The sequence below is a fragment of the Myxocyprinus asiaticus genome, chromosome 26 (assembly GCF_019703515.2).
Source record: "Myxocyprinus asiaticus isolate MX2 ecotype Aquarium Trade chromosome 26, UBuf_Myxa_2, whole genome shotgun sequence".
NCBI lineage: Eukaryota > Metazoa > Chordata > Actinopteri > Cypriniformes > Catostomidae > Myxocyprinus > Myxocyprinus asiaticus.
The window spans coordinates 7930494-7945838 of NC_059369.1; the positions used below are offsets into that span (position 1 = coordinate 7930494).

The 15345-nt window shown below is 38.9% G+C and overlaps 1 protein-coding gene across 7 annotated transcripts in view; it reads right to left on the reverse strand.

The window, feature by feature from the left end:
* The window catches only part of dmxl2 (Dmx-like 2), an 89499-nt gene that overhangs the window by 18382 nt on the left and 55772 nt on the right, over positions 1–15345 (reverse strand). For 2 of the 7 annotated variants that reach the window (XM_051656692.1, XM_051656688.1), the window contains exons 26-32: positions 14539–14730; positions 14218–14294; positions 13725–13855; positions 12457–12702; positions 11550–11600; positions 2473–2666; positions 746–879 (exon numbers count right to left, since the gene is read on the reverse strand). In XM_051656692.1, the coding sequence (XP_051512652.1) occupies positions 746–879; positions 2473–2666; positions 11550–11600; positions 12457–12702; positions 13725–13855; positions 14218–14294; positions 14539–14730 (1025 nt within the window). The remainder of the gene's footprint in view (positions 1–745; positions 880–2472; positions 2667–11549; positions 11601–12456; positions 12703–13724; positions 13856–14217; positions 14295–14538; positions 14731–15345) is intronic. The other 5 variants (XM_051656694.1, XM_051656691.1, XM_051656693.1 and 2 more) reach the window with 3 other exon arrangements.

Here is a 15345-nt window from a genome sequence, read left to right on the forward strand (position 1 = left end):
TTCTAAAATTCTCTTAAGTGCCCATTCACTCTGTTGTTTGATATGCTGCTTCACTCATGTGCAGTGAAAGCTATTCACACATCTGCCCAAAGTAATATTTGCCTATCATCACACTTTTGTCTGTATTCTACCCATTGACACTCTTTTATACGCCCATCTTTCAGTAGTATCAGTGTCATCAAAAATTACAATATACAATATAGCGCATTAGCACCATGAATGCAGTATGTAAACAAGACAAATTACACATTATCCACTGCATATATATTACTTTAAATCATCATTGAGAAGTTAAAATTTCTACTCATAGAATGAGGCATGAAGTCATTGACAACACATTTTAATGTCATATTAGTTGATGTTTTACGTGTAGTCTTGATCATCCTCATATTTAAATGTTCCACTAAATGCCTCCCCCAGCAGTGTGGTGGGTGTCTGAATGTTCACAAACAGTGTGCTGTTGCTCAGCGGTCTCAAACTTCTTTCTGGCTCTGAGCTAAGAACCGTATACCGTGATTATGTTGGGGCCTTCACTCTGTGCCTGTCCCCATTCCTGTATTCGCATCACTCTGTCCCCTAATGGTGATGACGTACCGAATCAAAGTTTCTCAAAATGTTTTTACAATAAGTAGTTTTCATTCCACTTTTAGTTTTTATGATAAGTGGTTTAACAATTAATTAGTTTTAGTTGTTGAATATTTTAATAACCCTGCACACCACTGTTCTGATCTGTTTTTGGTCTGACCTGTAGGAGTTTGGATCAGAGTGTTCAGTCATCTGTGTGTCAGAGAGGAAGGCATCATCATCGTCTTCATTATCACTAGCACCGCTCTCATCTGAATCATACAGAGCCCCACTGTCAGACAGAGGCAGGAAGGGCTGGAGGGGACACGAAGACATCAAGACAGTTATTTACTTTGATACATGTCCTTACAACACAAAGATATCAGATTCATAAACTGTAAGCAAAGTAAAATCCACCAGAAAAAAACAGCATTGATGCTTAAATTATATAACATGACTAACCCAACTCAGACATGGTAAAGTCAAAATTGTGTTTTATGGCTTTTAGGTTTTAGTCCATATATACAGTATATGTGCTTGTGTGAAAAGCATAATAGTGCCAAATCCCTCTAAACTGTGGAAAAAAAATATATACACTGGTGGCCAAAGGTTTGGAATAATGTACAGATTTTGCTGTTTCGGAAGGAAATTAGTAATTTAATTCGCCATTGTGGCATTAAACTGATCACAAAGTATAGTCAGGACATTACTGATGTAAAAAACAGCACCATCACTATTTGAAAAAAGATATTTTTGATCAAATCTAGACAGGCCCCATTTCCAGCAGCCATCACTCAAACACCTTATCCTTGAGTAATCATGCTAAATTGATCATTTGGTACTAGAAAATCACTTGCCATTATATCAAACACAGCTGAAAGATATTTAGTTCGTTAAATGAAGCTTAACATTGTCTTTGTGTTTGTTTTTGAGTTGCCACAGTATGAAATAGACTGGCACGTCTTATGGTCAATATTAGGTCAAAAATGGCAAAAAAGAAACAGCTTTCTCTAGAAACTCGTCAGTCAATCATTGTTTTGAGGAATAAAGGCTATACAATGCTTGAAACAGCCAAAAAACTGAAGATTTCATACAAAGGTTTATGCTACAGTCTTCAAAGACAAAGGACAAAAGCTCTAACAAGGACAGAAAGAGATGTGGAAGGCCAGATGTACAACTAAACAAGAGGATAAGTACATCAGAGTCTCTAGTTTGAGAAATAGACGCCTCACATGTCCTCAGCTGACAGCTTCATTGAATTCTACCCGCTCAACACCAGTTTCATGTACAACAGTAAAGAGAAGACTCAGGGGTGCAGGCCTTATGGGAAGAATTGCAAAGAAAAAGCCACTTTTGAAACAGAAAAACTATAAGAAAAGGTTAGAGTGGGCAAAGAATCACAGACACTGGACAACAGATAATTGGAAAAGAGTTTTATGGATCTTAACCCCATTGAGCTTTTGTGGGATCAGCTAGACTGTAAGGTGCGTGAGAAGTGCCCGACAAGACAGCCACATCTATGGCAAGTGCTACAGGAAGTGTGGTGTGAAATGTCACTTGAGTATCTGGACTACCTGACAGCTAGAATGCCAAGGATCTGCAGAGCTGTCATTGCTGCACATGGAGGATTTTTTGATGAGAACTCTTTGAAGTAGTAATTTTTTTTTTCAAATTGTAATAGTAATTGTTCAAGTTATTAACGTCCTGACTATACATTGTGATGAGTTGAATGCCACTTTGATGAATAAAAGTACCAATTTCTTTCCATAACAGCAAAATCTGTACATTATTCCAAACTTTTGGCCGCCAGTGTATTTTAAAAGGTTTAAGCAGCAGTAACAGATTTAACAGAATGTCTATTAAAGGTATGTTTATTTATTATATAAAGTCTACTGTCTGTAATCTTACTTTGGCCACAAAGTAGTCCCACATGCTGAGCTCAGGTGGGATGAACTTCTCCTTATAGGTGGGCCGCTCCACAGGGACGGGCGGAGGGGTGGCCGGAGTCTCTTTAACTGGACGTCCTGGAACCAGCATGCGCATATTAAACCTGCGGCGCTGCCGGTCCACATCCTCAGCGGGAGGAGTCGGGGGAGGGACCGCTGGACGAGAGAGAAAACAGACAAGGACATAGAGTGAGAAGCACGTCCAGTCCATACTCTGCTAAAGGTGAAGGCAAAGGTATGCTTGGAATGGGATACCATCTACTTCTTTTGGGAGAAAAAACTAGCAAGGAGTATGTGTACTGTAAACAGTATGCAAATTTATAGGCTTGGATTATCCAAATGACCTGCTACATTTTCCAAAATGTGCGGTAAACAACAGCACACTGAACAGAATACTGTATAAACTTCTGTTATAAAATCCTTACAGTTTCCAGAGTGATGAATAAACTGTAAATAATATCAACGAGACATTTACATCATTTACATTTACAACATTTAGTTTTGATTGAGACCGATTCACAAAATGAATAATTCAGACTGATTTATGAACTGCTTTGACTGACTGATTAAAAAGAACTGACTCAAAAAGGACAATTCACCCCCAAATTGAACATCAATACCTCTTGCAAGAAAGTTTGACTACTCAATCTCTATGCAAGAGCTATATCCACCCAATGAAATATTTTAGAGCAGGGCATAGATAATTGTTTATTTTTTTTGCTTAACTACAACAATATACTCATTATAGAATTTAAGATGACTTTTTAAGATAGTATTAACTTCCTTGAAGTTTCCAGGCCTGGAAAACACAATTTAAAATGTTCCTAATATTTCCGAGTTTCCCAAGACAGTGGTTACCCTGACTTAAGCAAGCAATGTAATATGACACAAAACTTGAAAATGTTGTTATATTGTTTCACATGCTATTTTGTTCTAAAAGTAGGAAGTATTCATGTGTAGTATATACAGTATGCAGTAAGCAGTATGTTAATACTCCATTCCAAACATAGCCAGGCAGGAAAACCAATTTGGAATGCCCAATTCCCAATGCACTCTAAGTCCTCATGGTGGCGTAGTGACTCGCCTCAATCCAGGTGGCGGAGGACGAATCTCAGTTGCCTCCGCGTCTGAGACCGTCAATCCACGCATCTTATCACGTGGCTTGTTGAGCACGTTACCGCGGAGACATAGCGCGTATGGAGGCTTCACGCTATTCTCCGCAGCATCCTGTACAACTCACCACGCGAACCACATTATAGCAACCACAAGGAGGTTACCCCACATGACTCTACCCTCCATAGCAACCAGACCAATTTGGTTGGTTAGGAGACCTGGCTGGAGTCACTCAGCACACGCCCTAGATTCGAACTCGCGACTCCAGGTGTGGTAGTCAGCGTCTTTACTTGCTGAGCTACCCAGGCCCCCGGCAGGAAAACTATTTAAAAAAACAAAACACTTTTATCAATATTGTGTGGAAAACAGAGTGTGAACTATTTTCATGCTAATAAAGCAATATTTGAAATCCGAGAGACATAGGAAAGAAAATAAAGAGATCCAGGCAGAGACAATGTGCGTCCCAAACCGCACACTTCTGCACTATTCTACGCCATTTTGCAGCGTAAATAGTGCGAGTTGTATGTTAGCAATGAAAATGCATCAAAAAGAAGTGTACTATGAGTACCCGGATGATGCACTCCTTCAACCGTCAAAACAGAGTGTGGAATATTTGATACTTCATGCACTCAGAGCACGCAGCTTGCCGTATGTAGCGGAAGGGGCGGAGTTACCTGGCTGCGTTGCTGGTCTGACAAAACAATTGTAAATAATGGAGAATGTAGCAACTAGCAAAACTTCAGTGAAGACAGCACCTTACAAATGTGAGTTGATTGCTTTACCATCACCCCACTCTGTGAGATAGAAGTGTTGAACTGAGGTTCGCTAACGCACTAAAGCTAACGGCAACATATCGCATGCGTTTGAAACGTCACTTCTGTCAGCTGTTAAACTGCGAACACTTCTGTGTAGTAAAAAAAACTTAAGTGTTCCATTTGAGATGATACTAAACTTTAAAAAATCATCCACTACATGACTGAGTGCCTAGTGTGCAGTGTGTCATTTGGGACACAGCTGACTGTTTCTTGAGATAAGGGACAAAACGTGTCTTACATACAAAAGTAATCTTTATTTTAAAAATCAAGAAATTCATAACAAAAATACTGGAAAAGTTAAATCTAAAGGAAATGTGTATACTCAGGGCATTTTTTTACTTATATTTTACAATAATTCCATTAGAATTTTTTTAAATGCATGCTCTATACTTGGAAGCACATACTGTCCTCAGCAAGAGGTCACAATATTAAACTGCCAAACAAAGTGTTTAAAAATGCAACAAATTCATAAATATAAATATCAAATGAAAGGTAGGGATCTGTAAGATATCAAACAATACATTAAGAAAACTTTAAATTATATTTTCCATAAAAAACTGCCTATCAAAATTGTGTCCTCACTTTGTGTCAAATCCGTCAGATTTTTTAAAAAATACTGAATAAATCAGAAAATGTCCTTATCAGCTTTAACTCCGAGTACCCCTTTCCCACTTCCTGCTCATGGTGGATGCAACGGTAGGACACGTGGTCTGGTACGTTTGATATTTTTCATATTTTAAACAAACAATGTATCTCTCTGCGGTCACAGCTTTAACTTGTCAACCCAGTCATTCTCATTATTATAATTTCCGTTAAAATTGTGGGATCAGTTTTGGCATTTTAGTTTAGTTTATAGAGGCATCTTCATCTGAGGGAAAAGTGGCTTTTCCAAAATGGCTCCAGTGTACAACACATGGTTAAGATGGAAAAATATTACATTTTGTCAACTCCGTCAGAATTTCAGAATAGTATGAAAACAGAAAAAAAACATATTGAATGTATTTTTATCACTTAACTCATTTACTGAACACCATTATTAGATAATTAAAGACTTTACACTTGTTGGATGAATCAAATTAAAATAGCATGCTTTTTGGTGTGTCTGACGGAGTTGACACAAATGACAGTAAGATGCAAGTTATGAAGTGAATAAGTGTCAATTTTCCAAAAACAAATAAAAAAAATAAAATAAAAAAAAAGCATTTTTATAAAAACCTGTTCCCTTCGTTCATTAGCTGAGACATTTGTCTACAAATATATCCATTTCATATTAATTTAGTATTAAAAAAATAAAAACTCAGATTTTAAACATGTTTTGTCCCTTATCTAAGACATCAGCAAGTTACAGACATAGCGAGCTATATTAAGGGCAGTAGCGCTCTGCATTGTGAAAGAGTCTGAACACACTGACTGCACAAAGAGAGCAGACAGTGATGAGTGAACACATTCACCCAGGCCGTTCATCATTACAGATGTGTGTCTTCCCTGCAGGTGAATAATAAAGCTCAGAAGGACTCTTAGATCTCAGGCGGAGAGTGATTTCTAACCTCACTCTCTCTCTCAAAAAAAAAAAAAAAATAAAATAAAAATAATACACACACAAAAGGATACAGCACACCATCAAAAGCACATACAGTTGTGCTCAAAAGTTTGCATACCCTGGCAGAAATTGTGAAATTTTGGCATTGATTTTGAAAATATGACTGATCATGCAAAAAAACTGTCTTTTATTTAAGGATATTGATCATATGAAGCCATTTATTATCACATAGTTGTTTGGCTCCTTTTTAAATCATAATGATAACAGAAATCACCCAAATGGCCCTGATCAAAAGTTTACATACCCTTGAATGCTTGGCCTTGTTACAGACACACAAGGTGACACACACAGGTTTAAATGGCAATTAAAGGTTAATTTCCCACACCTGTGGCTTTTTAAATTGCAATTAGTGTCTGTGTATAAATAGTCAATGAGTTTGTTAGCTCTCACGTGGATGCACTGAGCAGGCTAGATACTGAGCCATGGGGAGCAGAAAAGAACTGTCAAAAGACCTCCGTAACAAGGTAATGGAACTTTATAAAGATGGAAAAGGATATAAAAAGATATCCAAAGCCTTGAAAATGTCAGTCAGTACTGCTGTTTTTTTGCATGATCAGTCATATTTTCAAAATCAATGCCAAAATTTCACAATTTCTGCCAGTGTATGCAAACTTTTGAGCACAAATGTACCTTCCATGTTGTCCTGTTTCACTTCATCAGGTACAACTAACAAACACAACAATAACCAAGTGATTTGAGACATGGTCCTAACATCACACAAATGTACTCAAACACAACATGATGATGATTGTGGTTTATTTATTGTGATGTGGAGTTAAAGGAATGTTGTCATGCCAACAATTACCTCAAACTCACACACATTTATTTTCAAACAGGTTTAAAATGCAGCCTACTGATAAAGTCTGTCTCATCTCTTCAGGTGGCTGGACTATGATTCTCTCTCTCTATCTCTCTCTCTCTCTCTCTCTCTGTGTGTGTGTTTATGTGTTTTCTGTGTGCTGAAGGGTGTCTCATTAACATTTAAAGCATGTTTTCATTCTGACAGTGTGGAATGAGTGTTTATCTGCTCTGATTGCAGACACATCTGAAGAGAACATTCATCTCAAACTTCACACTGGAACAGTCGAAATGTTCAAAGAGAAACTCCCTCTTGTGTTAAAAAGGGTTGATTTTGGAAGAATGGTGATTAAATCCACTCTGTGTGTGTTGATCAAAGGATCTACTTTGAAAGCGATGCCAGAAAACCCTTTAACAAAATGCCAGAGCTGACAAGTATGAGAATAAAACCTTAATCACTGTAAATGCGGCCCCTGGTGTTCTCAGACCTGTAATTAACTTAATTTGTTCCAAAACAGGGGCCGAAATTGTAACAATGCTGCATTTTCTCCTTGGTTTGGATCATTTTCACAAGGCGACATTTCAAAACGGACCAAAACTCTTTAAATAAAAGTCAAATGTGAGGAAACTATCCCCTCACTGGTTAGAATGCTGAGTGCTGTTTTAGGATTTAGCTGATATACTGATATAAAAACTCATAATGAGTATCTTTGACTACAGATTTTCATAACAACCAGTAATACATTTTTAGACTTAATTCTCTCAAGCCCTTGGTGAAAACAGTAAAAGCTCAAATGCTTTCTGTCATTCCGACAGATACAAAAGAAACAAGAAAACCACTTTAGCACATCAGTTTTGAATTCACTCTCTCTCTCACTCCCACGGTGTGTGTGCCCTGCCCCTTCTTATTGCCTGGTATTAAGATGCATTTAGGTCGATCCAATCACAAGTGGACAGGTGCCATCGCCATTTATACCTGATCGTATATGCGTCTCTTTTGAAAACATCTTTTCAGATTTCAAGCTCAGTGTCTCTGATTTCATGACTGCATACATAAATCATTACAGTATGTCAAAGTGTTTCTGCATGATAATAAAATGAGAACAGAAATCAGAACAATAAGAAAGATCAGAAAAGATGGCTCTGCCAATTATACTTGCACTTAACCTTAGTGCAAAGATGAAATTTAGAGCAGAATTCTCAGTTATTTCAATGGAGAACCTGTTTTAACTGAGCTGAAGTGCTTGATATCTGGCACACTGAAGTTCCATGAAGTCTGTACACACTGAGTGTTTGCACTTTTCAAATTTTCCGACCAGACGGTTATTTCCTTTTCAAGTCACACATAACAGGCAAAGTTTATAAATCATGTTTTATCGCAGCGGTTGATTGACAGGTAGAATTTTCACCCTAGGACTCCTGTTGCGCTTGAGTCAAAAAGCCATTATATATGACATGTACTGTATGTGCCATTATAATGGATGCTACACCCTTGAATGTAGCCTCAGTATTTATGAAATGAAAACAAGTATGACTGATAAAAAAAAGACCATGATGGAAATTTATACAACTTACTAAATATTTTTTCTTGTGCAACCTCTGGTCACGATGTGTGTTTCACACTGCTAATTCAATAGCATTGTTGCAGTGCTGCTGAATGGTAGCGCAGGAAATACTATCAGAGTAGTTCAGTATGGTGTTGCATCTGCATCGGCAGAAAACTGCACATTCAAGAACTGTTAACGGAAATGAAAGTAATGAAAATCATACAGTTCCAATATTTTTAAAAACATGGAACCGGTTCTAAATAATAAAACGGTTCTCAGTTTCCAAAGTGAGATCAATATATATCAGCCAGGCCCACTTAGGGCGTTTTCACACCTAGCTCGTTTGGAGCATTTGTTTTCGGAACCTGCTGTGTTTTCTTTGTTAATTTGGTTCGTTTAGGCATATATGAACATGGCAATCGCACTCAGATCCGCACCACAAAAATCGCTCTCGGTCCGATTGCAAACGAACTCTGGAGCGGATCGCTTATGGTGAGAATGCAATCTCACCCAACGGACCAAACAATATCCCTATAAAAAACATGAACATACCAGATGAATCTGCGGAGAAGAAATATGTCGGTCAGCATGTTACTATAATTCATCATCAAAACACAGATATAGCCTTTTAGCGACTATATTAGATATAGCTGCACGTTTAAAATGGGAGAAGTTTAATAATTCCTGAGGTTATTTTAGCATGATCGCTTCTCTCTATTGAATAGTGGCAGAGCAGATTAAGGGAAGATGGCATCAGCAACTTTTTGACAGATAAAACGTGGCTTTACTCTTTTAGTGTGTATGTGTGTGCGCACACACATGTGTGTGTGTGTGTGTGTGGGCGTGAGAGGGATAGAGAGAGAGCTCCGTGACAGTAAGAACAGGTACTTTTCAATGCAGAAATACTAATGACGGATAAAAAAATAACCACAATGGAAATTTTCCAACTCATATCCAGCCGTGTTTCAGATAATGTTTATTTGCAGTGCAACCTCTGACTGGAATGTGCATTCGGTACCACGTGGTGAAGTTTTGCATAACTGTGACAAAATAAATATACTCCAATATTTGTATCAGTTGACACATTGGAACAAGCAATCTGACCAATGAGGGCACAGTTTGCTCACATGTGACTTTTTAGCAATTTTGGTGTGTTCCGAACCATGAAGACAGTGCAGCATCGTAGCAATTTTAGCCCATTTCGGAAAAAAAATCAAGCAAGCTATAGGTCTGAAACGCCCTTAATTTGCCAATTTGAGATCATGTGTATCAGTTAATGAACAGAAGTATTAACGTTTAATTACACTAATAGGTCTGCTACGTGACATGAGCGTGACGGGACCTGACAAACCGTCAGATTTGAGTGGGTTCGGGTAATTATTATAATTGTATTTTTTAAGTATAACTGCGGGTTTGGGTTTGCAATTAATGAAAAACAGTGCGCACGAAAAGCGAGTTAGGGGCTGTTCACACAAACATGTTTTGTAGCATGCGTCTGCACTGTTTTTCAATTATTTTCAATGTAAACATGACTTTGACCGTTGTGCCGCATCTCACAGTATTTTTCAGCATCTTGCGTAGGATCGCTGCATTTTTTAGACACCGTGTCAAGTTAAAAACAACTTCCATTTTTAAAAACACATCTCGAGACACCTGCTTTCTGTTTCTTTCTAACTTTTTCAGTGCAGGTGTCACCAAGATTCAATGTTCTGAAGAAATCAGGTTCCAAAGAGGACTTCATGTGAATGTTTCACTGTTACACATGATTGTTCTGCACCAAGCAAAGTTTCGGCACTTGATAAACGTTAAGCCGATGTTTTTTTCCCATTTTGCTCTGGTGTGCTAAGGGGCCGCCATGCCTTGTTAAAACTCTGTATGTGTACTGTTACTATACAGTCAAGAATGTTGCCTATGATGCTTAAATAAAATAAAGCATATTGAAACAAATTTATTTGCTTAGAGAAGAAATTATAAACAGCATGAGCAATTTCAGGTTCGGAATCCACAAGAGAAGTTGTCCGCAAACTGGATGAGAAACAGACAAGAAAAACCAAATCTGTCCATGTCCCCTGTTATATATTGGCAAAACAAAACGTGCATTGCGCACAAGAATGATTGAACACGAGTGCCATCAGGAGGCAAGATGACAACTCCTATATTTCGTCATTTTAAATCTACTAATCATTCTTCTTCAGATTTGAAGTTCCTTGGCATTGAGAGGGTCCTTCCTCATAGGAGGGGGGACAAGAAATGATTACAGGGAGAGGCCTTCTGGATTTTTGTGTTGAACTCTCTAGCTCCCAATGGCATGAATGAGGAGATGGACCTTGGTTGTTTTCTTTGATGTAATTTCTTGTGGAATAGATTTTTTGTTTCTTTTTTCTGTGCTTCTTTTGTTGAAACTTTGCTGAAATCTCTGTAATTTAGTGTTGCTACCTTAAGAGTTTCCACATTAAGCTCAGCTGGTTTCTACCTCTAATCATGTGTCTACAAAAGGGATGAGTTGTTTGTATGAAGAGCACTGAGAAAAGCTATGGGCTGAAACATTTGTTTGCTGGTCTGGTTTTAACTTATACTTTGCAATTTTTCACTAAGCAAGTCTAAAATAAAAAATAAAACATTTTGATGTACTTTTTCTAGTCTGTTTCTCATTCAGTGTGCAGACAAGTTTTTTTGTCTCTACACACCTGAAGTTATACAAGTCTTGTTTGAGTGCAACGATTCCTTCTACTCTACAATTTCAGGTTCGGGTCGGCTTCCGGCTTAAAATTTGACGGTAATGGTTGGGTCACACGGTCTCAGGTACAGGTTTTAACTTGACACCCATGCAGACCTCTACTCTCACTTTCTTAACACTAAAAAAGGAGCAAAAACAGTCTGCCTTTGTGCCACCTGTCTAACGTGCAAGTTGAATTTACAGTCTTACTGCGGTGGTTCAAACCAAAAGAGAGCAGCAGAAACTCTGTGAATGCTCGACTCAAGACAGCTGCTGTGCATTTGAGCCTGAGGCACTCGACAAATCTATCTCCACACACACACACACACACACACACACACACACACACACACACACACACACACACACACACACACACACAACAAAGCTAAACAAGACGGAAGTTTAGACAAGCTAAAAGGCTAAGCAGAGAGACAGACAGGTGTGTACCTGATTTATTGTCAGACTGGAGATCTGCCTTTCTGTTTGACTCCACAATGGCTGTGATGGTCACACACACACACACATACACACACACACACACACACACACACACACACACACACACACACACACACACACACACACAAAAAGACGAGATGAATATAAGACAAAACCAGATAGACACACAAGAACAAAAAAACTGCATGAAACACACATAACAAACAAAACATTAAAAAAAAAAAAAGAAAAAAAAAGAAAGCTTGTCAGGAAGCAAACAGCACTGCAAATGCACACAGCACCCCTCCACACAGGGACAGACACACACTTCTTCCCATCTGGACTCAGTCAAATAGCTGGTCTATAAAGAGATAATTTCAACAACACAGGAAGTGTGTCACTCCCTGCTAATTTACTGTTCCTGTGTGGAGAAAGTGCCTCTGAGCTCTTACTCACAGCTATCCGGCAGTGCTGTTTCCACGGTGACGTTACCGTGGGCACCGACCTCAGTTTGAGGCGGAGCTTGGCTGACGGTTAGGGCCGGAGGGTCAGAAGCTGTGACCTTTACCCCCTCTGACCCCTCGGACCCTGCCGCCTTGAGAGCAGCTGACAAGAGAGGAAATCTGATTATCAACCCGACGATCAAGAAACCAAAACACAGTTTACATACATATAACAGAACGACTGCAATCTGTGACATGTTACGGATCCTTAAGACGGCAAATTACTGGAGTTGATTTGCATTTTAACATCGGTCACATCGGTTTGACATCGACTCACATGTAACAAGTTTAAAATGTGAATGTAAATACACATAATATAAAATGGATATGTTTACATACAAGGCATTATGTGCGAAAGTGCCTCACCTGCGCTCTTCTCAAAGGTACGACGAGGCAATGGTCAGTAGACTCACCTGGAGCGATTTCAGGTCGCTTGGGTTTGATGATGAGTCTGGCTCCACCCCCGAACACGGCGGCCCACATGCGGTTGTTGAGGGGGTGAGCAGCCAGTCGGAAGAGCTCGTTACCGGAGTGTGTGCCCAGACCGTGAATCAACAGACTCAGATACACGGCCACCACGGCCTCACACAACATGACGTTCAGACGCACGTGATCGTCTCCCTTAGCACACGCCAACAGACTGATCAGAGATGACACACCTGTAGAGAGAATACACAAAATTAGCAAGTGAAGGCTAAACTTAATAAATCCATCCATCCATCCATCCATCCATCCATCTATCTATCCTGCTGTCCGGCCATTCATCCAATCCATTCATCCATCCATCCATCAAACATTCAGTCAATCAAACATATTCAGTCTATACTGTACATCCATTCATCTATCAATCTACCTGGCCGTCCATCCATCCATCCATATTTATCATCCATCCATCCACCAATCTATCCTGCTGTCCAGCCATCCATCCAATCCATCCATCCAATCCAATCCAATCCAATCCAATCCAATGCAATCCATCCAATCCATCCATCCATTCCAATCCATTCAGCCAGCAATTGAACATATCTTTCTTTGTGTGTGTGCGTACAATTCTGTATTTACAGTAGATTCTCATTTTAGGCAACTACATTTTATTATCTAAATCTAACAGTCACAAAGATTATTTCACTCCTCTCTTTACCACTGCTTCCCTCTCTGATCACCATGTTCATCATTTTCTTTTTGAAGACAACATGAAACAGCATTCACAATGTATTAAACTTTCACAGTGTGATGCTGTTGAAGGTATTATGTGTAATTCTCATGAAACAGATAATAAAATATTCAGTGGAAATTTTTTTTAAGGGGCTTGAAAAGTGGCTGCTCTATACCAACATGAAATCAGACCTGGTCACAGGACACAAGTATTCAAGTATTTTTTGTTTGTTGATATTATTGGTTAATATTATTTCCCCCTGCCTACATAGCTTTGGTTACATCAGTAGAAAAGAAAAGACACTGCAAAGTCACTGAATGGGCATTTTGATGAAAGTTTATGAAAACAAAAACTTTAGAACAGTGTTTCTGGTGAATTGTGCACAATACAACCAGGTGCATTTATTAGAAATAGGATCCAAAGGTTTTGTTGTCCTCTCTGCACAGAATGTGTCATCACTTGGGCAGGGTGTGTGTGAATATACCATTTCTCTGGTTGTGTTCGATGTAGTCTGATGTTTGTTACCTGGCCATTGTGCCGGGGCGGAGGTGGGCGTGGCATGTTCCTCGATGCTCTCTGTGCGAAGTCGACGTCTGTCGCTTAGTAACAGCCCCTGATACACCATCCCTGTGAACTGACTGGCTTCCGACTGACTGCTGAACACACACACACATACACACCAGCAGGAGGGAGTAAGTCAGATACAGAGTGTATGTGTGTGAGATAGCAGGATGGATCACTGTTCTCATTATGCGGATAAAAATACAAGCCCCTACAACCTCTTTAGAGGCATTTTAAAGGATAGTTAGTTCACCCAAAATTGAAAATTCTATCATCATTTCCTCAACCTTGCTTTGCTGAAAACTTGTCCCCATTCATTTTTATTATGTGGAAAAGAGTGGCTAGGATATTCTTCATAAATTCTCGAAAATTATGACAGAATGTTTTATTTTTTTGGCCGATTACATTAAGTGGATAATGTGTCTATTTGTAGGTGTGTGTGTGTGTGTGTGTGTACCTGTAACTGTGGCTGTCACACAGCGCCTGATAGATACAAGCTGACAGAGATGCAGCAAGAGTGTGTAGAGCGTTTACCTGAAACACATGCAGAATAAGACACACACCTAGTCTTAGGTTGCACTTTAATTTCTTCCACACACTGTATAATATAATTTACTTAATCGGTATTTTTGTCTTGTTTTCAAGTAACTATCTAAACATCCTTAAAACAAGATACATTTATTTGAGAAGCAAAATTGCATGAGATATTAAGACAAGTCAATTTGTTTTTCTCTTCCTCTCAGTAATCTGTGTGTGTGTGTGTGTATGTGTCTCTCACCCGATCGTCCAGTATGTCTGGGTGTGGCGGAGCCTCCATTTGGACGATGGTGTAGAGGATGTCGTGTATGTGGTTGCTGAGGTGCAGGACGGGGTTGGCGATGACAGTCTTTGTGGGGGCGATGCTGGCCGACAGCAGGGGCAGAGTGGTGGGAAGGGGTAGGGGCGACTGAAGCTGCTTCACGGTCATTTCCTGATGCAACATACAAACATCCAATCAAAACCCAACATACAGAAATATGACAACCTCTGACACTTACTCACAAGAACTATTATATTGATTATATTCGATTGATCAGCCGCTTAACCATGGCCATGAATACGTTACTGACCAAAATTACCTTGGTAACTGTTGCCGTCCATTGTGTGACATTTGCTCTTTTCTATTGTGAGTCTACGGAAGTCAGTGTGGTATGACTCTTTTAAACTGAATTTTACAGAAACTATCCAATAAGGGACACAAAGGACTCCAAGAGAATACATGCTATTTTCTTTTTTTCAAATCTTTCAAAATCTTGAAAAGTTAAAGTTGTGCATTAAACCTCATGTCTGCCCTTATTCCCCCCAAAATGTATAACATCAGTAAGGACACCAACATTTTCTCAAAAGTAAATTAATGAAATAATTACACTGCAAAAAAACAAAACAAAACAAAAAAACAACAGCACTTTTTTATTGAGTATTTGTGTCATATTTTCTGGTCAAAATCTATAAACATCCATAAAACAAGAAAAAACATCCTCGGGAAACAGACTGACATAAGTAAACTAAGAACATAGGCTAATAATAACAAATAAATAAAAAGAGC